This window comes from Carcharhinus amblyrhynchos, unplaced genomic scaffold (assembly GCF_965287045.1).
Source record: "Carcharhinus amblyrhynchos unplaced genomic scaffold, sCarAmb.v2.hapA scaffold_69, whole genome shotgun sequence".
NCBI lineage: Eukaryota > Metazoa > Chordata > Chondrichthyes > Carcharhiniformes > Carcharhinidae > Carcharhinus > Carcharhinus amblyrhynchos.
Genome location: NW_027649809.1, coordinates 393,426 through 415,879, shown reverse-complemented (window position 1 = coordinate 415,879; position 22,454 = coordinate 393,426). Strand labels below are relative to the sequence as shown.

The 22,454-nt window shown below is 49.0% G+C and overlaps 1 protein-coding gene across 1 annotated transcript in view; it reads left to right on the top strand.

Moving 5' to 3' along the window:
* The first annotated feature begins 6,791 nt into the window (after positions 1-6,791).
* pelp1 (proline, glutamate and leucine rich protein 1) overlaps positions 6,792-22,454 on the top strand; it is a 34,988-nt gene continuing 19,325 nt past the window's right edge. The window contains exons 1-9 of the mRNA XM_080182576.1: positions 6,792-6,964; positions 7,940-8,004; positions 10,855-10,960; positions 12,434-12,583; positions 15,001-15,072; positions 15,415-15,474; positions 17,399-17,549; positions 18,966-19,095; positions 20,252-20,339. Coding sequence (XP_080038702.1) covers positions 6,803-6,964; positions 7,940-8,004; positions 10,855-10,960; positions 12,434-12,583; positions 15,001-15,072; positions 15,415-15,474; positions 17,399-17,549; positions 18,966-19,095; positions 20,252-20,339 — 984 coding nt within the window. The 5' untranslated portion in view covers positions 6,792-6,802. The remainder of the gene's footprint in view (positions 6,965-7,939; positions 8,005-10,854; positions 10,961-12,433; positions 12,584-15,000; positions 15,073-15,414; positions 15,475-17,398; positions 17,550-18,965; positions 19,096-20,251; positions 20,340-22,454) is intronic.

Sequence of the window (22,454 nt, the reverse complement as noted above, 5' to 3'; positions counted from 1 at the left end):
GAGATAACTGAAAAAAATCAACAGCAGCCAGCAAATTGAGCAGCAATGCAAATAACACCAAGTGATCCTCATGAGCTGCAGTTGGAGACCAACCGTTGACATAACAAATAAAGTTTTGAGAGGGAGGGGGTTGGTGGCAACAGTGGTTAGCCTCACAGCTCCAGGGACCCGGGTTTGATTCCCGGCTTGGGTCACTCTCTGTGCGGAGTCTGCACTCTCTCCCCCACCCCTGCCCCGTGTCTTGAAGCGTGGGCTTCAAGCGGCAGGCTGGAAGGGTTAGATGGCCTACTATTTCTTACGTTTTGTTCTCTCGCTTGAAGGGAACAAAACATAAGAAATAGGAGCAGGAGTCGGCCATCTAACCCTTCGAGCCTGCCCCGCCATTCAATAAGATCGTGGCTGATCTGAAGTGGATCAGTTCCACTTTCAGTGTAGGTCCTCACACACTTTTAGATAGTGTGGCGCTCTGTGAAGTTTCACTTGTATGACAGAGGCAGCAAAGGGCAACCCCCTTCAGAGGAGAAGGAGAGTCTAGCCCTGCGCAGTTGGAAACAGATGCAGTACCTGTGCAGTCAATGGAAATGACTCCCCTTAATTCCCTTGTCTATTGGAAACCTATCTACCCGTGACTTAAATATCTTCAGCGAGGTAGCCTCCACCACTTCAACGGGCAGAGAATTCCAGAGATTCACCACCCTTTGAGTGAAGAAGTTCCTCCTCAACTCTGTTCTAAACTGTCCCCCCCCTTATCTTGAGGCTGTGCCCTCTAGTCCTGCTGTCCTTTCTGAGCGGGAAGAATCTCTCTACCTCTACCCTCTCCATCCTCTTCATTATCTTATACGTCTCTATCAGATCCCCCCCTCATCCTTCTAAACTCCAACGAGTACAGACCCAGTCTATTTAGTCTCTCTTCATAGTCCAACCCCCTCATCTCCAGTATCAGTCTAGTGAACCTCCTCTGCACTCCCTCCAAAGCCAAAATATCCTTGCGCAAGTGCGGCGACCAAAACTGCACACAGTACTCTAGCTGCGGCCTCACCAGTGCCCTGTACAGTTGCAGCAAGACCTCCCTGCTTTTATATTCAATCCCCCTCGCTATGAAGGCCAGCATCCCATTCGCCTTCCTGACCACCTGCTGCACCTGCAGACTGGGTTTTTGCGACTCGTGCACAAGGACGCCCAGATCCCTCTGCACCGTAGCATGCTGCAGCTTTTCGCCCTTTAAATAGTCATCCCTCCTACTATTATTCCTGCCAAAGTGGGTAACCTCACACTTGGCTTTATGAAAAACTTTACGGTGGGACAATTGAGGAACTTTCAAAGCCATCTCTCACCGTGCTCAGCACAAGTATATACCAGCGATAAGGAAGGACTGTTGAAAAAGAGATAAGCAGCCGTGGTTATCTAAGGAAATAAAGGAGGGCATCCAATTGAAAGAAAAGTCACGCAAAGTGGCAAAGATTAGTGGGAAACTAGAGGATTGGGAAATGTTTAAAGGTCAGCAGAAAGCCACGAAAAAAGCTATAAATAAAAGCGAGGTGGATTATGGGGGTAAACTAGCTCAGATTATTAAAAACAGAGAGCAAAAGTTTCTACAAGTGTATAAAACAAGGAAGAGTGTGGCTAAAGTAAACATTGGTCCTTTTAGAGGACGAGAAGGGGGGATGTAATAACTGGAAATGAAAAGATGGCTGAGGCATTGAACAGGAATTCTTCACAGTGGAAGACACAAATAACATGCCAAAAATTGATGACAGGAAGGCTATGGCATGTGAGGACCTAGAAACTATCTAGTTTAATGTTAGCAAGTGTGAGGTTATCCACTTTGGCAGAAATAATAGGAGGGATTATTATCTATAAAGCGAAAAGCTGCAGCATGCTACGGTGCAGAGGGACCTGGGGGTCCTTGTGCATGAGTTGCAAAAAACCCAGTCTGTAGGTACAGCAGGTGATCAAGAAGGCGAATGGGATGCTGGCCTTTATAGCGAGGGGGATAGAATATAAAAGCAGGGAGGTCTTCCTGCGGCTGTATAGGGCACTGGTGAGGCTGCAGCTGGAGTACTGTGTGCAGTTTTGGTCGCCGCACTTACGCAAGGATATGTTGGCCTTGGAGGGAGTGCAGAGGAGGTTCACTAGGCTGATACCGGAGATGAGGGAGTTGGGCTATGAAGAGAGACTAAATACGAGTACGGTCTGTACTCGTTGGAGTTTAGAAGGATGAGGGGGCATCTTATAGAGACGTATAAGATAATGAAGGAGATGGATAGGGTAGAGGCAGAGAGATTCTTCCTGCTTAGAAAGGACAGCAGGGCTAGAGGGCACAGCCTCAAATAAGGGGGGGGGCAGTTTAGATCAGAGTTGAGGAGGAAATTCTTCACTCAAAGGGTGGTGAATCTCTGGAATTGGAAGTGGTGGAGGCTACCTTGCTAAATATATTTAAGTCATGGGTAGATAGGTTTCTGATAGACAAGGGAATTAAGGGGAGAGAGCGGGAAAGTGGAACTGATCCACTTCAGATCAGCCATGATCTTATTGAATGGCGGGGCAGGCTCGAAGGGCTAGATGGCCGACTCCTGCTCCTACTCCTTATGTTCTTATTATCACAAAAGAGGTAGTGTTGGGAAGCTAATGGGGGCTAAAGGCAGACAAGTCTCCTGGCCCTGATGGAATGCATCCCAGGGTTACTAAAAGAGATGGCAGGGGGAAATAGCAAATGCACTAGTGGTAATTTACCAAAATTTGTTGGACTCTGGGGTGGTTCCCGCAGATTGGAAAACAGCAAACGTGACGTCACTGTTTAAAAAAGGAGGTAGGCAAAAAGTGGGTATCTGTAGGCCGGTTCGCTTAACTTCTGTAGTAAGGAAAATGCTTGAATCTATCATTAAGGAAGAAATCTTTTCATGGACTCAGCTCCACTTACCTGCCGCTCACCATAACCCTTAATTCCTTTACTGTTCAAAAATTTATCTATCCTTGCCTTAAAAACATTCAATGAGGTAGCCTCACTGGGCAGGGCAGATTCACAACCCTTTGGGTGAAGAAGTTCCTCCTCAACTCAGTCCTAAATCTGCTCCCCCTTATTTTGAGGCCATGCCCCCTAGTTCTAGTTTCACCCGCCAGTGGAAACAACTTCTCTGCTTCTATCTTATCTATTCCCTTCATAATCTTGTATGTTTCTATAAGATCTCCCCCTCATTCTTCTGAATTCCAATGAGTATAGCCCCAATCTACTCAGTCTCTCCTCATAAGCCAACCCTCTCAACTCCGGAATCAACCTAGTGAATCTCCTCTGCACCCCCTCCAGTGCCAGGATATCCTTTCTCAAGTAAGGAGACCAAAAGTGTACACAGTACTCCAGGTGTGGCCTCACCAGCACCTTATACAGCTGCAACATAACCTCGCTGTTTTTAAACTCCATCCCTCTAGCAATGAAGGACAAAATTACATTTGCCTTCTGAATTACCTGCTGCAAACCAACTCCTTGAGATTCCTGCACAAGGACACCCAGATCCCTCTGCACAGCAGCATGCTGCAATTTTTTACCATTTAAATAGTAGCCCATTTTGCTGTTATTCCTATCAAAATGGATGATCTCATATTTACCAACATTGTACCCCATCTGCCAGACCCTCGCCCACTCACTTAGACTATCTATATCCCTTTGCAAACTTTCGGCATCCTCTGCACACTTTGCTCTGTGACTTACTTAGTGTCAACTGCGAATTTTGACACACTACACTTGGGCCCCAACTCCAAATCATCGACGCAAATCGTAAACAATTGCGGATCCAACACTGATCCCTGAGACACGCCGCCAGTCACTGTTCGCCAGCCAGAAAAACACCCATTTACCCTCACTCTTTGCAATCTGTTAGGTAACCAATCCTCTATCCATGCTAATACATTACCCGTAACACCGTGCACCTTTATCTCACATAGCTGTCTTTGGTGCGGCACCTTGTCAAATGCCTTCTGGAAATCTAGATACACCACATCCACAGGTTCCCCTTTGTCCACTGCACATGTAATGTTCTCAAAGAATTCCACCACATTAGTCAAACATGACCTGCCCTTCATGAACCCATCTTCCCAATGGGACAATTTATATCCAGATGTCTCGCTATTTCTTCCTTGGTGATAGATTCAAGCATTTTCCCTACTACAGAAGTTAAGCTAACTGGCCTATAGATACCCACCTTTTGTCTACCTCCTTTTTTAAACAGTGGCGTCACATTTTTTGTTTTCCAATCTGCCGGAACCACCCCAGAGTCCAGCAAATTCTGGTAAATTTGCACTGGTGCATTTGCTATTTCTCCCGTCATCTCTTTTATTACCCTGGGATGCATTCCATCAGGACCAGGAGACTTGTCTGCCTTTAGCCCCCTCCATTAGCTTGCCCAACACTACCTCTTTCGTGATAAAGGTAGTTTCTAGGTCCTCGCCTGCCGTAACCTTCCTGTCATCAATTTTTGGCACGCTATTTGTGTCTTCCACTGAGAAGATTGACACAAAATTCCTGTTCAATGCCTCAGCCATTTTCTCATTTCCAGTTATGACATTCCCCCTTCTCGTCCTCTAAAAGGACCAATGTTTACTTTAGTCACTCCTTTTTTGTCTTATATTTGTAGAAACTTTTGCTATCTGTTTTTACATTCTGGGCTAGTTTACTCTCATAATCCATCTTACTTTTCTTTATAGCTTTTTTCATGGCTTTGTGTTGACCTTTAAAGATTTCCCAATCCTCTAGTTTGCCACTAATCTTTCCCACTTTGTATGACTTTTGATACCCCCCTTTATTTCCTTAGATATCCGTGGCTGCTTATCTCTTTTTCTACAGTCCTTCCTTATTGCTGGTATATACTTGTGCTGAGCACTGTGAAAGATCCCTTTGAAAGTCCTCCAATGTTCCTCAATTGTCCCACCATAACGTTTCTTGCTCCCAATCCACCTTAGCCAAGTCCTCCCACATCCCATTGTAGTGTCCTTTGTTTAAGTACAAGACGCTAGTATTGGATTTTAACTTCTCAAGTTCCGTCTGTATTTTAAATTCAAATAAATGGCCTCCTTCTGCACTGTACAGTCCATAATTAATAGATTCTATAATTAATCTATGATTAACAAATGAAATGAAATCAAATCAAATCAATACAAACTCAGTCTGTTAGGTAAACCGGCCTCCCAGTTTGGTATGGGCTCCCACTCTGCCCAAGACTGCAAGAAACTACAAAGGGTCAGGAATGTAGCCCAACCCATCCCACAAACCAGCCTCCCATCCATTGACTCTGTCTACACTTCCCGCTGCCTCGGGGAAAAGCAGCCAGCATAATCAAGGACCCCCCACACACCCCCGACATTCTCTCTTCCACCTTCTTCCGTGGGGAAAAAGATACAAAAATCTGAGGTCACGTACCAACCGACTCAAGATCAGCTTCTTCCCTGCTGCTGTCAGACTTTTGAATGGACCCACCTCGCATTAAGTTGATCTTTCGCGACACCTTAGCTACATTCTGCACTCTTTCGTTTCCTTCTCGATGAACGGTACGCTTTGTCTGTGTAGCGTGCAAGAAACAATATTTTTCACTGTATCCCAATACATGTGACAATAATAAATCAAATCCTTCTCCCCTATGTACTCTATGAACAGTATGCTTTGTCTGTATAGTGCGCAAGAAACAATACTTTTCACTGTAACCCAGTACATGTGACAATAATAAATCAAATCCTTCTCCCCTATGTACTCTATGAATGGTATGCTCTGAATGTATAGCGTGCAAGAAACAATACTTTTCACTGTGTCCCAATACATGTGACAATAATAAATCAAATCAAATCCTTCTCCCCTATGTACTCTGTGAATGGTATGCTCTGTCTGTATAGCGTGCAAGAAACAATACTTTTCACTGTATCCCAACACATGGACAATAATAAACAAATCCTTCTCTCTTATGTTCTCTATGAACGGTATGCTTTGTCTGTATAGCACGCAAGAAACAATACTTTTCACTGTGTCCCAATACATGTGACAATAATAAATCAAATCAAATCCTTCTCCCCTATGTACTCTATCAATGGTATAGAATGTAGAACGTAGAACATTACAGCACAGTACAGGCCCTTCGGCCCTCAATGTTGTGTCAAGTTATGACCAAACCCAAGATCAAAGCTATCCCCTCCCTATAATTTTGGTGCGCTCCATGTGCCTATCCAATAACCACTTGAAAGTTCCTAAACTGTCCGACTCGACTATCGCAGCAGGCAGTCTATTCCACACCCCAACCACTCTCTGAGTAAAGAAATACTCAATAATAAATCAAGTCAAATCCTGCTCCCCTATGTACTCTATGAACAGCATGCTTTGTCTGTACAGCGCACAAGAAACAATACTTTTCACTGTATCCCAATACATGTGACAATAATAAATCAAAGCAAATACAATATTAGGCTGTGAGTGGGACTCAGGGCATTTTTTGCTGTTGGCTAGGGAAAGGGACTGAGAACTGAGAGACTACAAATGGTCGCGCCACCGATGACGCCACTGCGGGGCAACGTTGTGCATTTGATGACGCCATTGCGGGGCACCGGCGCGCTGCGAATGACGCAACACCTGGATGACGTTGAGCATCCATGATGACATGAGCGTGGCGCCAGATGACGCAAGAGCGGGGCACCGACTCGTTCCCTGATGATGCGATAGCGGGGCACAGTCGCGCATTGATGATGTGTCAGTAGGGGGAGGGAGAGACGCGTGACGTTTGGCCGCTCCGGGGGGCGCGGTTTGATGACGAGCCGGGGGAAAAGCGGGATGGCTGCCTCGCTGCTGCTGGACCGGGTGTCGGTGCTGCTGCGGCCCGGGGATGGAGGCGACGGAGGCTCGGCCCAGGACCAGCCCCAGCCCCAGCTCCAGCAGCAGCACCTAGCCCATCTGCTCCGCCACCTGCGCGGACACCGGCTGCTGCAGACCGAGGTAAAACCCCCCAACCCCCCTGGGGGGGTGGGAGAAGGGGAGACACAGAGACTGGATGTAACCCCAAAAACCTTCCCCCAACAACTGAAAACTCCCAGAAACTGGTTCCCCCTCCCAGAAATTGTCCCCCCTCCCAGAAACTGACCCCCCCCACAAAAGACTGCACCCCTAGAAGCTGTCCCCCCCGAGAAGTGCCACCCCCCCGAGAAGTGCCAACCCCCCCCCGAGAAGTGCCAACCCCCCCCCGAGAAGTGCCAACCCCCCCCCGAGAAGTGCCAACCCCCCCCCGAGAAGTGCCAACCCCCCCCCGAGAAGTGCCAACCCCCCCCCGAGAAGTGCCAACCCCCCCCCGAGAAGTGCCAACCCCCCCCCCGAGAAGTGCCAACCCCCCCCGAGAAGTGCCAACCCCCCCGAGAAGTGTCAACCCCCCCCCCCGAGAAGTGCCACCCCCTGAAACTGCCCCCACCCCCAAAAAACTGGCCCCTCCTGGAAACTGTCCCCCCAAAAAATACTGCCCCCCACCCCCAGCCCTGCATTCGGCTCCCTCTTTCCTGGCATGATCTTCCCCTCACCCTTGCACTCCCTTTGATGTACTCTTCACCCGCTTTTTTTCTCTGCTTCTTTCCCCGCCTCACCCTCCTACCCATCTCTCACCCCGCACCACCCCTTCTCCGCCTCCCCCCCCCCCTTTTCCGTCCCCTATAAAATTGCCACTGGGAGGACTTGGTAAATATCTTGGCCGATGCTCTGCCCTCACGCTTTCCGCGATCCGGTTTTCCTCCCACAGTCTGAGAGACGTGCGGGTTAGAGCGCATTGTCCGTGCTAAATTCTCCCTCGGTATTTTCCGATTAGGCGCCGGGGTGTGGAGACTGGGGGATTTTCACAGTAACTTCATTGCGGTGTTAATGTCAGCCTTGCATGTGACACAAATAAATAAACTTTAAAACCTTACCATTTAACGTTTTTCCTTTCAGAATCTGTCTGATCTTGGCGGTTTGATTGGCATCAGCAACTCCAATCTGCGGTCTGTGAAAACCAGGTGAGGATTACGGGAGTGTGAAAGGTGTGCGTTCCAGTTTCACTCGCACAGGGTTGCTCGGGTGTTCTGGTACATGGTTCGCCAAAAGCTAGTTTGTAGACAGAGGAAGTGATTATGATTTAAAGTGTGATGTTGCCGTTAATTGCAAGGCAGATAAATATGGAAGTTCTGAAATCCAGCTACAGAGTGGTACAGTGGTTAGCCCCTCTCAGCGCCAGGGAGCCGGGTACAATTCCGGTCTTGGGTGATTGTTTGGAGTCCACACGTTCTCCCCGTGTCTGCGTGGGCTTCCTCCCACACTCCAAAGATGTGCGGGTTAGGTGGATTGGCCATGCTAAATTGCCACTTTGTGTCCAAGAATGTGCAGGTTGGGTAGATTGGCCATGCTAAGGTGCCCCTTAGTGTCAGGGGGATTAGCAGGGTATGTACATGGGGTTATGGGGATAGGGGCAGGGTGTGACTTCGGTCGGTGCAGGCTCGATAGGCCAAATGGCCTCCTTCTGCACCATAGGGATCTGTGGAGAGAGGCAGAGCTAACATCTCGAATCTGGGTGACTCTTCGCCACGGCAGCATAGTGGTTAGCCCTGCTGCCTCACAGTGCCAGCAACCTGGGTTTGATTCCTGGCTCGGGTCACTGTCTGTGTGGAGATTGCGTGTTCTCCCCATGTCTGCATGGGTTTCCTCCGGCTGCTTCTGTTGAGGAGGAACTTCTTCACTCAAAGGGTGGTGAGTCTCTGGAATTCTCTGCCCGCTGAAATGGTGGAGGCTACCTCGCTGAATATATTTAAGTCACGGGTATTTAGGTTTTTGATAGGCAAGGGAATTAAGGGTTATGGGGAGAAAGCACGAAAGTGGAACTGATCCACTTCAGATCAGCCATGATCTTATTGAATGGCGGAGCAGACTTGAAGGGCTAGATGGCCTACTCCTGCTCCTATTTCTTATGTTCTGGTTTCCTCCCACGAAAGACTTGCTAGTTGGATGCATTGGCCATGCTAAATTCTCTCTCTGTTTACCCGAACAGACAGCGCAGCCTCACAGCACCAGGGAACCAGATTGGATTCCAGACTTGGGTAACTGCCTGCTTGGAATTTGCACATTCTCCCATGTGTCTGTGTGTGTTTTCTCCCAGAGTCCAAAGGTGTGCAGGTTAGGTAGATTGGCCATGCTAAATTGCCCCTTAGTGTCCAAAGGTATGCGGGTTGGGTGGATTAGAAGGGCAAATACATGAAGTGATGGGGTGGGCCTGGGCTAAGATGTCCTGTCAGAGAGTTGGTGCATACCTAATGGGCTGAATGGCCTCTTCCTGCACTGTAGGGATTCTGTGAAATCTCTTGCCTTTTATCTTAAGCCTATGCCCCCTGGTTATTAACCCCTCCAAGGGGAAAAGTTTCTTCCTATCCACCCTATTTGTGCCCCTCAAAATCTTGTACCCCTCGATCAGGTCCCCCCCCCCTCAGTGTTCCTCCTTCAAGGAAAACGACCCAAGTCTACTCAACCTCTCTTCATAACTGAAATGTTTCATCGCAGGCAGCATCCTGGTGAATCTCCCCTGCATCCCCTCCAGTACGATCACATTCTTCCTATAATGTGGCGACCAGAACTGCACACGGCACTCCAGCTGTGGCCTCACCAGCATTTTATTATAACTTCATCGTATCCTCCCCGCTTTTTTGTTCTTCTGAATTCCGATGAGTGCAGGCCCAATCTTTCTTCGTTAGGCAACCCAGAAACAGTCGAATGAGCCTGCAATGCTTCCAATGCACGAATGTCCCCTCCTTAATTGAGAAATCTGCATACAGCATGGAACATAAGAGCAGGAGTCATTGTCTCTGTGGAGTTTGCACATTCTCCCCGAGTCTGCGTGGGTTTCCTCCGGGTGCTCCGTTTTCCTGGTGCGCTACACCAACAAAGCATACCATTCATAGAGAAGGGAAGAGAGTGCAGAATGTAGTGTTACAGTCATAGCTAGGGTGCAGAGAAAGACCGACTTAATGTGAGGTAGGTCCATTCAAAAGCCTGAAGGCAGCAGGGAAGAATTTGTTTTCAAGGTGGTTGGTACGGGACCTCAGACTTTTGTATGCTTTTCCTGATGGAATAAGGTACAAGAGAGAATGTCCGGGGCCTGTGGGGTCCTTAATTACGCTGGCCGCTTTGCCAAGGCAGCGGGAAGTGTAGACAGAGTCAATGGATGGGAGGCTGGTTTGTGTGATGGACTGGGCTACATTCGTGACCTTTTGTAGTTCCTTGCAGTCTTGGTCAGAGCAGGAGACCATACCAAGCTGTGATACAACCAGAAAGAATGCTTTCTATGGTGCATCTGTAAAAGTTGGTGAGAGTCGTCGCTGGCACGCCAAATTTCCTTAGTCTTCCGAGAAAGTAGAAGTGTTGGTGGGGCTTTCTTAACTATAGTGTCGGCATGGGTGGGACCAGGGAAGATTGTTGGTGATCTGGACGCCTAAAAACTTGAAGCTCTCGACCCTTTTACTTCGTCCCCATTGATGTAGACAGGGGCATGTTCTCCTTTAAGCTTACTGAAGTCCTTTGTTTTGTTGACATTGAGGGGCGAAGGGTCATCCGGACTGTAGGCGTTAGTTCTGTTCTCTCTCCACAGATCTGTGCACCCCTGCGGTGCAGAAAGAGGCCATTTGGCCCAGCTAGCCTGTACCGACAACAGTTCCACCCAGCTGTTATCCCTGTAACTCCCACGCTGCCACCATGTTCTATTCCAGTGTTTTTTGTTGTTTTTTTTTTGCTACTCTGCCCAGTTGATCTTTAGCCACTGCTGATGCCCCCTCCTCTCTTTGTCTGCCTCATTCCGATTCCCCACCCCCTTCTCCCTCCTGCAGGTTCGAAGGGGTTTGCCTCTTGGCTCTACTTGTTGCCGACAGCCCTACGGATACGTTCCAGGATCAGTGTATCTCATGGCTGCGGGCCGTGCAGAACATCATCCAGGTAAGTAACGGGCTGCCTCTATAAGACATAGGAGCAGAATTAGGCCACTCGGCCCATCGAGTCTGTTCTGCCATTCAATCACGGCTGATATTTTTCTCATCCCCATTCTCCTGCTTTTTCCCCTGATCCCCTTATTAATCAAGAACCTATCTATTTCTGTCTTAAAGACACTCAATGACCCGGCTTCCACAGCCTTCTGCAACAAAGAGTTCCACAGATTCGCCACTCTCTGGCTGAAGAAATTCCTCCTCATCTCTGTTTTAAAGAATCATCCCTTTAGCCTGAGGCTGTGCCCTCTGGTTCGAGTTTTTCCTACTGGTGGAAAAATCCTCTCCATGTCCACTCTATCCAAGCCTCGCAGTATCCTGTAAGTTTCAATAAGATCCCCCCCCCGCTTCATCCTTCTAAACTCCAACGATTACAGACCCAGAGTCCTCAACCCGTTCCTCATACGACAAGCTCTTTATTCCAGGGATCATTCTTGTGAACCTCCTCTGGACCCTTTCCAAGGCCCGGCACATCCTTCCTTAGATACGGGGCCCAAAACTGCTCACAGTGCTCCGAATGGTGTCTGACCAGAGCCTTGTACAGCCTCAGAAGTACATCCCTGCTCTTGTATTCTAGCCCTCTCGACATGAATGCTAACATTGCATTTGCCTTCCTAACTGACGACTGAACCTGCACGTTAACCTTAAGAGAATCTTGAACAATGACTCCCAAGTGCCTTTGTGTTTCTGATTCCCTAAGCATTTCCCCATTTAGAAAATAGTCTATGCCTCCATTTCCTCCTTCCGACGTGCATAACCTCACACTTCTCCACATTGTATTCCATCTGCCACTTCTTTGCCCACTCTCCCAACCTGTCCAAGTCCCTCTGCAACCCTCCCTGCTCCCTGAATGCTACCTGTCCCTCTACATATCTTTGTACCATTATTGTCACATGCATTGGCATACAGTGAAAAGTATTGTTCCTTGCGCACTATACAGACAAAGCATACCGTTTATAGAGTACATAGGGGAGAAGGATTTGATTTGATTTATTATTGTCACATGTATTGGGATACAGTGAAAAGTATTGTTCCTTGCGCACTATACAGACAAAGCATAATGTTTATAGAGTACATAGGGGAGAAGGATTTGATTTGATTTATTATTGTCACATGTATTGGGATACAGTGAAAAGTATTGTTTCTTGCCCGCTATACAGACAAAGCATACCGTTCATAGAGTACACAGCGGAGAAGGGTTTAATTTATTATTGTCACATGTATTGGGATACAGTGAAAATTATGTTTCTTGCGCTCTATACCGACAAAGCATACAATTCATAGAGTATATAGGGCATTTGCCTTCCTACCTGCCGACTGAACCTGCACATAAACCTTAAGGGAATCTACCAAGGCATCTCTCACTTCTCCGTCCTCGACAGTGTAGCTAATCCCCCTCTCTCTCTCTCTCTCGTCTTGGTTCCAGTCCCAGGACCCCCAGACGACGATCGAGGTGGCAGTCTGGGCGTTGCACGACCTGCTGAAGTACTCGTCCCAGCTGCCGGAGCTCGCCCGCGAGGTGGCCATGAATCACATCCCCACCATCGTGACGTCCCTGCTGGGCTTGAAGCTCGAGGTAACTCCCAGGCCCGATTCGGAACGATTTCCCCCCATCCCCGTCCCTCTGTGTTCCGGGCCAGACAGAACGGAGTGGAGGAAACGGGCGGCGTAGCGCGTGCTGGAGTTTATCATCTCCAGGTTGGCAAAGCTGGGGTGGGGGGGGGGGGCGGGGAGGGTGAACTGTGAGGAGGATACAGAGATACTTCAGTGTGATTTGGACAGGCTGAGCGAGTGGGCAGATGCAGCACAATGGTGGAAAAATGAGAAGTGAGCCCGGTTTGGCAGCAATAATAGGAAGGCCGATTGTTATTTGAGTGGGTGCGAATTGAGTTTTTGAGGTTGATTTATTAATGTTACAAGTGGGCTGGTGATTGCTGCAGAGCTCTGGGGAGAGAGTGGGGGCAGTGCGATTAGTTTGGGGATTGATACAGGGCTATGGGGGAGAGAGTGGGGCAGTGGGATTAGTTTGGGGTTGATCCTGAACTATGGGAACAGAACAGGGAAGTGGGATTAGTTTGGGATTGATACAGGGCTATGGGGAGAGAGCGGGGCAGTGAGATTAGTCTGGGGATTGATACAGGGCTATGGGGAGAGAGTGGGGCAGTGGGATTAGTTTGGGATTGATACAGGGCTATGGGGAGAGAGCGGGGCAGTGAGATTAGTCTGGGGATTGATACAGGGCTATGGGGAGAGAGCGGGGCAGTGGGATTAGTTTGGGGATTGATACAGGGCTATAGGGAGAGAGCGGGGCAGTGGGATTAGTTTGGGGATTGATACAGGGCTATGGGGAGAGAGTGAGGCAGTGAGATTATTCTGGGGATTGATACAGGGCTATGGGGAGAGAGTGGGGTAGTGGGATTAGTTTGGGGATTGATACAGGGCTATGGGGAGAGCGGGGCAGTGGGATTAGTTTGGGGATTGTTACAGGGCTATAGGGAGAGAGCGGGGCAGTGGGATTAGTTTGGGGATTGATACAGGGCTATGGGGAGAGAGTGGGGTAGTGGGATTAGTTTGGGGATTGATACAGGGCTATGGGGAGAGAGCGGGGCAGTGGGATTAGTTTGGGGATTGATACAGGGCTATAGGGAGAGAGCGGGGCAGTGGGATTAGTTTGGGGATTGATACAGGGCTATGGGGAGAGAGCGGGGCAGTGGGATTAGTTTGGGGATTGATACAGGGCTATGGGGAGAGAGTGGGGCAGTGGGATTAGTTTGGGGATTGATACAGGGCTATGGGGAGAGAGCGGGGCAGTGGGATTAGTTTGGGGATTGATACAGGGCTATGGGGAGAGAGTGGGGCAGTGGGATTAGTTTGAGATTGATACAAGGCTATGGGGAGAGAGAGTGGCAGTGAGATTAGTCTGGGGATTGATACAGGGCTATGGGGAGAGAGTGGGGCAGTGAGATTATTCTGGGGATCGATACAGGGCTATGGGGAGAGAGCGGGGCAGTGGGATTAGTTTGGGGATTGATACAGGGCTATGGGGAGAGAGTGGGGCAGTGGGATTAGTTTGGGGATTGATACAGGGCTATGGGGAGAGAGCGGGGCAGTGGGATTAGTTTGGGGATTGATACAGGGCTATGGGGAGAGAGTGGGGCAGTGGGATTAGTTTGGGGATTGATACAGGGCTATGGGGAGAGAGCGGGGGCAGTGGGATTAGTTTGGGGATTGATACAGGGCTATGGGGAGAGAGCGGGGAAGTGGGATTTGGGGATTGATACAGGGCTATGGGGAGAGAATGGGGCAGTGGGATTAGTTTGGGGATTGATACAGGGCTATGGGGAGAGAGTGGGGAAGTGGGATTTGGGGATTGATACAGGGCTATGGGGAGAGAGTGGGGAAGTGGGATTTGGGGATTGATACAGGACTGTGGTGGGGGTGGGGTGGGGGGGAATTTACGACTGGTAAATCTTTCCTACTTCAGTCTCTACCTTCCACTGCCTTTCGGGGAACTGAGTTACTGCCCATTCACCCCAGTGATGTCCAATGAAGGCAGCACAGTGGTTAGCAGTGCTCCCTCACAGCACCAGGAACCCGTGTTCGATTCCTGGTTTGAGTCACTGTCTGTGCGGAGTCTGCACATTCTTCCCCACTCCGTGTCTGCCTGGGTTTCCTCCGGGTGCTCCGGTTTCCTCTGAAAGATGTGCGGATTAGGTTGACTGGCCAGACTAAATTGCCCCGGAGTGTCAGTTGGAATAGCAGGGTAATTATGTGGGGCTAGAAGGATAGGGTGGGACTGTGATCGGTGCAGTCTCGATGGGCCGAATGGCTTCCTTCTGCACTGCAGGGATTCTGTGGATACTACAGGATTTGCAGTCTCCATTTTGAAAAAAAATTGAAATGTTTGTAGTTCCTGACCCCTCGCTGTCCTCAGCAAGAGTTTAACGTGAGCGAAAGCACGGGGAAGGTGTAACACTCTTGTCTCTTCTGCAGTGTCAGCAATCAGCGATGGATGGAATGAAGGCCTGTATGACTTTCTATCCCAGGGCGTGTGGGTCTCTGCGGGTAAGGAACCTTGCTGTTTTTGCCTGGGTCACCCTCTTAAAGGCAACGTTGACATTGGAGAACAGCCCCATTTTAAATTTACAGACAAAGTTCGCAAGCTATGGTGATATCTCAGACCAGAGTCAGTCAGCTACTGAGTTTTAAAATGCGCAGTAGGGTGTGATTGTACAATACTGGTGGGGAGGGGTCTGTCACTGTATAACACTGGGGTACAGTACTGGTGGGGACAGGTCTGTTTCTGTACAGGTACAGTACTGGTGGGGAACAGAGAGCAGATACTGTGAGTTCACATGAGGTGAATTCTAAGGATGGTTGTAACTTTGCCTTTCTTTGTGCTAACAGGGCAAACTGGCTGCGTATCTCCTCAGTAAACTGGATACTGCAAGTCCTAATATCCAGGAGGTAAGCACAGGGAGGTATTACGAGGGAGATCTAACCTCTTGTGTTGAGTTGTGCGTTGTTGGGTGAAATGCTATCCCATTTAGCAACAGAAAGCCCTCTTCTATGAGGGCTGTCTTTACTGGAATTACAAGATAACTGTGCGCCTGGTGGAGTTTGCATTGCGCAGTTTGGGACGCAAGGTGGCACAGTGGTTAGCACTGCTGTCTCTCAGCGCCAGGGACCGGGGTTCAGCTCCTGGCTCGGGTCACTGTCTGTGTGGAGTTTGCACGTTCTCCCTGTGTCTGCGTGGGTTTCCTCCGGGCGCTCTGGTTTCCTCCCACAGTCCGAAAGACGTGCTGGTTAGGGTGCATCGACTGTGCTAAATTCCCCCTCAGTGGGATTGTCATCAGTGCAGACTGAACATAAGAAATAGGAGCAGGAGTAGGCCATCTAGCCCCTCGAGCCTGCCCCGCCATTCAGTATCATGGCTGATCTGTCGTGTCTCAGTTCCACATCCCCGCCCCCTCCCCATAACCCTTAATCCCCTTGCCTATGAAAAACCTATCAACCAGCGTCTTAAAAATATTTAGCTAGGCAGCCTCCACCACTTCAACGGGCAGAGAATTCCAGAGATTCACCACCCTTTGAGTGAAGAAGTTTCTCCTCAACTCCGTTCTAAACCGCGCCCCCCCCCTTTATCTTGAGGCTGTGCCCTCTAGTCCTACTATCCTTTCTGAGCGGGAAGAGTCTCTCCACCTCTATCCTATCCATCCCATTCATCATCTTATATGTCTCAATGAGATCTCCCCTCATTCTTCTAAACTCTGACGAGTACAAGCCTAGTTTATTCAGCCTCTCCTCATAGTTCAACCCCCTCAACTCCAGTATCAGCCTAGTAAACCTCCTCTGCACTCCCTCCAAGGCCAAAATATCCTTGCGTAAGTGCGGCGACCAAAACTGCACACAGTACTCCAGCTGCGGCCTCACCAGTGCCCTATGGCCTGAATGGCGTCCTTCTGCACTGTAGGGTTTCTACGAGCCCGGAAAACAGGGCCTTGGTGAAATGTTGTACCCCAGGAATGGTGCCTGTGACAGTGCAGCACTCCCTCAGCACTGCGCTGGGTGACAGCATGGGACATGAACCCTCAAGCTTCTGATTCCAGGGAGAGGGTGCGGTCACTGAGCCAGAGCTGACATCTTGACAGACTCCTCCTTTCCATCAGTGGCAGGAGCCGGCTTATCTTGACCACGCAGGCCCACACTCGGACGATGACCCCTACGAATGGGCTGCAGGCGTAGAGGTATCTGGAGCAACCAGTCGGGTAGCACAGTTCCTCTGTTAATGAAGGGGAAGGAAACTAGGCCACACAGTGGCTAGCGTTGCTGCCTCACAGCACTGGGGACTCAGGTCACTGTGTGGATTCTGCACGTTCTCCCAATGTCTGCGTGGGTTTCCTCCAGGTGCTCCGCTTTCCTCCCACAGTCTGAAAGATGTGCAGGTTAGGGGGATTGGCCATGCTAAATTGCCCCTTGGTGTCCAAAGATGTGCAGGTTAGGTGGATTGACCATGCTAAATTGCCCCTTGGTGTCCAAAGATGTGCAGGTTAGGTGGATTGACCATGCTAAATTGCCCCTTGGTGTCCAAAGATGTGTAGGTTAGGTGGGTTGGCCATGCTAAATATGCAGGGTTACAGGGATAGGGCGGAGTGGATGATATGGGTGGAGTGCTCTTTCGGAGCGTCGATGCAAAACTTGATGGGCTGAATGGCCCCCTCCCTGCACTGCTATGGTACTGAGTGGGATTGAGTGAGTAGTCGTCCGAGAGAGGGGGCTAGGATGGGTGGTGGAACGGGTTGAATGGCCTGTGGCTGCATCATGCACTATCTGACTGTACATCTTTCCACTAATCTTTCTCTTTTTCATTCTCCCCCACCTTCCTGTCCAGCTGGCCTGCCAGTGTTATGTTCTGTTACCGGGCCTGGGCACGGGATTTGCCCAGGGTGTGAAGTACGCAGAGTCCTGGTCGCAGCAGCTACACTGCCTCCTCGCCACCTTACACGGCGTACTGGAACAGCTGTACGAAGAGGCGGAAACCGGTGAGAAATCAAACACGGGGCGCTCTTGTGCACGAATTCCTAATTGCTTGCGGCCAGCTTACAGTTAGGAAGGCAAGCAGAATTTTTATCGCAAGGGGGAGAGATGGAATATAAAAACCGAGAACTCTTGTTGCAAGAGAGCAGCCTGTTCGTGAGGACGCACCTTGAGTATTTGTTCATAGAGTACATCGGGGAGAAGGATTGGATTTGATTTGATTTATTATTGTCACATGTATTGGGATACAGTGAAAAGTGTTGTTTCTTGTGTGCTACACAGACAAAGCATAGCATACATGGGGGGAAGGATTTGATTTCTTATTGTCACGTTTATTGGGATGCAGTGAAAAGTATTGTTCCTTGCGCACCATACAGACAAAGCATACTGTTCATAGAGTACATCAGGGAGGATGATTTGATTTGATATATTATTGTCACATGTATCGGGATAGAGTGAAAAGTATTGTTTCTTGCGCACTATACAGACAAAGCATACTGTTCATCGAGTACATAGGGAAAAGGATTTGATTTATTATTGTCACATGTATTGGGATACAGTGAGAAGTATTGTTCCTTGCGCACCATACAGACAAAGCATACTGTTCATAGAGTACATCAGGGAGGATGATTTGATTTGATATATTATTGTCACATGTATCGGGATAGAGTGAAAAGTATTGTTTCTTGCGCGCTATACAGACAAAGCATACCATTCATAGAGTACACAGGGGAGAAGGATTTGATTTATTATTGTCACATGTATTGGGATACAGTGAAAAGTATTGTTTCTTGTGCGCCACACAGACAAAGCATGCCGTTCATAGAGAAGGAAAGGAGAGGGTGCAGAATGTAGTGTTACAGTCATAGCTAGGATGTAGAGAAAGATCAACTTAATGCGAGGTAGGTCCATTCAAAACTCTGACGGCAGCAGGGAGCCGAACAGTCGCCAAAGTGTGGCGACTAGTGGATTTTCACAGCAACGTGTGAGCTGACTCGTGACACTAATAAACTTAAAAACACTTCTCTCTCTCTTTGTGGGGGGGGAGGGGGGGTGCAGCGGCAGTGGGACGGGAAGTAAAAATGCTGGCAAATCTCAGCAGGTCTGACAGCAGCTGTGGAGAGAGAATAGAGCCAACGTTTCCAGTCTGGATGACCCTTCGCCTGTTGGGTCCTGTCATCCTGAAGAGAGTGCGGACGAAGGGCCATCCAGACTCAAAACGTTGGCCGTACTCTCCCCCCGCCGATGCTGTCAGACCTGCCGAGATTATTCGCAGCATTTTCTGTTTCCGTCTCAGACTCCAGCGTCCGCCTTTATCCGGCAGGTGGAGGTTGTCTTCGAAGTTTCAGTACTTTGTACAGAACCGCTCGAGAAATCTGCGGACGGATACTGACGGCCACCGACCTCTTGTTTTCCCGCAGACCCCGTTCGCTACGAGGGACCCGGCGTCGACCTCCCGCTGCCTGAGCTGAGCGACTGCGACCCGTTCTGCGTGCTGCATCTGAGGCAGAGATTCTCTGCGCTGAGCAGGTGCCTCTCGCTGCTGCTCAGGTACGTCCACCCTCCTTGGGGAGGCCACCACCACCCCCACCCGCCCCACTCACGGGGAGGCGACGGCCTAGCGATATTATCGCTAGACTATTAATCCAGAAACTCGTCTCGTGTTGTGGGCGACCCGGGTTCGAATCCACGCCACGGCAGATGGTGAAATTTGAATTCAATAAAAAAAAAAATCTGGAATTAAAAATCTACTGACCTGTTCTCGGAAAAACCCATCTGGTTCCTCGAGGGAAGGAAATCTGCTGTCTTTATCCCGGTCTGGTCTACGTGTGACTCCAGAGATGTGGCTGACTCCTAACTGCCCTCTGAAATGACCCAGTAAGCCACTCGGCTCAAGGGCAGCAGTTAGGGCGGCACGGTGGCACAGTGGTTAGCACTGCAGCCCCTTAGCGCTAGGGACCTAGGTTCGATTCCCGGCTTGATCATAGAACTCTACAGTGCCCAAAGAGGCCCTTCAGCCCATCCAGTCTGCACTGACCACAATCCCACCTAAGCCCTACCCCCATATCCCGACCTATTATACCCACTAACCCCTCTAATCTAAGCACCTTAGGACACTAAGGGCAATTTTAGCATGGCCAATCAACCTAACCTGCACATCTTTGGACTGTGGGAGGGAAACCCACGCAGACCCGAGGAGAATGTGCACCCTCCACACAGACAGTGACCCGAGCCGGGAATCGAACCCAGGTCCCTGGAGCTGTGAAGCAGCAGTGCTAACCCACTGTGCTACCGTGCCGCCCCGGGGAGGAACACGAAGCTGGCCCAACACTTAACCCAATGAGAGAATTTTTTAAAATAACCACCGTGCTGCCCGGTTTAAATAAAAAATCTGGAATTAAGAATCTACTGATGACCCTTCCAGTTCTTTAGGGAAGGAAATCTGCTGTCCTTACCCCGGTCTGGCCTACGTGTGACTCCAGAGCCACAGCAATATGGTTGATTCTCAACTGCCCTCCAAGGGGCAACTAGGGATGGGCAATAAATGCTGGCCCAGCCAGCGACACCCATGTCCAGAGAATGAATTTTTTAAAAATTCTGTCTGTCACTTTTATTGAATAGATATTTGTGAGGTTTTTTTTTCCTAAATCTTGCCTGTTCTCTCCATCTGTCTCTCTGTCTCTCTCTTTCTCTCCTCATCTTTTAGTTCGGATTTCCCTGTACCCGTCAAGCTGCCACTCCAGGTTATCCTGAACTTGGTTTGCCGAGTCTTAAACATCAACACCAAGAGCATGGTAAGATCTGGCACTGAAACCTGTCTCGGGTTTGTCTGGTCCCATTTCAGTTCTTTTCTGTACTGTCGAAACCAGGAGGGCGAGTCACTGAACCCAAAAGCATAGGAACCCCATGATAAGAACTAGGAGCAGGAGTAGGCCATCGAGCCTGCTCCGCCATTTACGATTCACGTAAACAATTTGGAGCTGGGGACCAAGTGTAGTGTGTCAAAGTTCGCAGATGGCACTAAGATGAGTTGGCAGAGCGAAGCATGCAGAGGACGCTGAAAGTCCTGCGAAGGGATATAGATCGTCTTAAGTAAGTGGGCGAGGGAGTACAATGTTGCTAAATGTGAGGTCATCCATTTTGGTAGGAATAACAGCAAAATGGACTGTTATTTAAATGATAAAAAAATTGCAGCATGCTGCTGTGCAGAGGGACCTGGGTGTCCTTGTGCAGGAATCTCAAGGAGTTGGTTTGCAGGTAATTAAGAAGGCAAATGGAATTTTGTCCTTCATTGCTAGAGGGTTGGAGTTTAAAAACAGCGAAGGTGCTGGTGAGGCCATACTTGGAGTGCCGTGTACAGTTTTGGTCTCCTTACTTGAGAAAGGATATACTGGCACTGGAGGGGGTGCAGAGGAGATTCACTAGGTTGAGAGGGTTGGCTTATGAGGAGAGACTGAGTAGACTGGGGCTATACTCACTGGAATTCAGAAGAATAAGGGGAGATCTTATAGAAACATATAAGATTATGAAGGGCATAGATAAGATAGAAACAGGGAAGTTGTTCCCACTAGCAGGTGAAACCAGAACTAGGGGGCATAGCCCTACATCTACTTCCCCTTATTTGAGGCTGAGTTGAGGAGGAACTTGTTCACACAAAGGGTTGTGAATCTGTGGAATTCCCTGCCCAGTGAGGCTACCTCATTGAATGTTTCACCTCATTGAATTGAATGTATTGAATCATTGAATGCAAGGATAAATAAATTTTTGAACAGTGAAGGAATGAAGGGTTATGGTGAGTGGGCGGGTAAGTGGAGCTGAGTCCATGAAAAGATCAGCCATGATCTTATTGAATGGCGGGGCAGGCTCGAGGGGCCAGATGGCCCTACTCCTGCTCCTAGTTCTTATTTTCTTATTCAATAAGATCATGGACTCAGCTCCACTTACCCGCCCGCTCACCATAACCCTTAATTCCTTTATTGCTCAAAAATTTATCTATCCTTGCCTTAAAAACATTCAATGAGGTAGCCTCAACTGGGCAGGGCAGATTCACAACCCTTTGTGTGAAGAAGTTCCTCCTCAACTCAGCCCTAAATCTGCTCCCCCTTATTTTGAGGCAATGCCCCCTAGTTCTAGTTTCATCTGCTACTGGAAACAACTTCCCTGCTTCTGTCTTATCTATTCCCTAATCTTATATGTTTCTATAAGATCTCCCCTCACTCTTCTGAATTCCAATGAGTATAGCCCCAGTCTACTCAGTCTCTCCTCATAAGCCAACCCTCTCAACTCCGGAGTCAACCTTGAAGAATGATCAAACTTAAAACACACCAAGACGATCTCCCGATGACCCTGAAACCATTGTCGATTGTCGGGAAAACCCATCTGGTTCGCTAATGTCCCTTTAGGGAAGGAAATTTGCCGTCCTTACCTGATCTGGCCTAGATGTGACTCCAGAGCCTCAACAATGTGGTTGACTCTCGACTGCCCTCCAAGGGGCAACTAGGGATGGGCAGTAGGCTCAGCCAGCGACGCCCATGTTCCCCAAATGAATTTAAAGGAAGAACAATCCTGGGTGTGTCTGTGGTTGGGTTGAGTGAGATAGCAAGTTTTTGAGTAAAGCATGGCCTGTGGTAATGTGTGTGACTTAATAAGGTGGTCAAAACTTAAAAGCAAATTACTGCGGATGCTGGAATCTGAAACCAAAAGAGGGAATGCTGGAAAATCTCAGCAGGTCTGGCAGCATCTGTAAGGAGAGAAAAGAGCTGACACTTTGAGCCCAGTAGGGGATATGGGGGTAGGGCCTGGTTGGGATTGTGATCAGTGCAGACTCGATAGGCTGAATGGCGTCTTTCTGCACTGTAGGGTTCTATGACCCTGTGACAAAGTTAATAGGCATAGAAAGTGGGAGATAT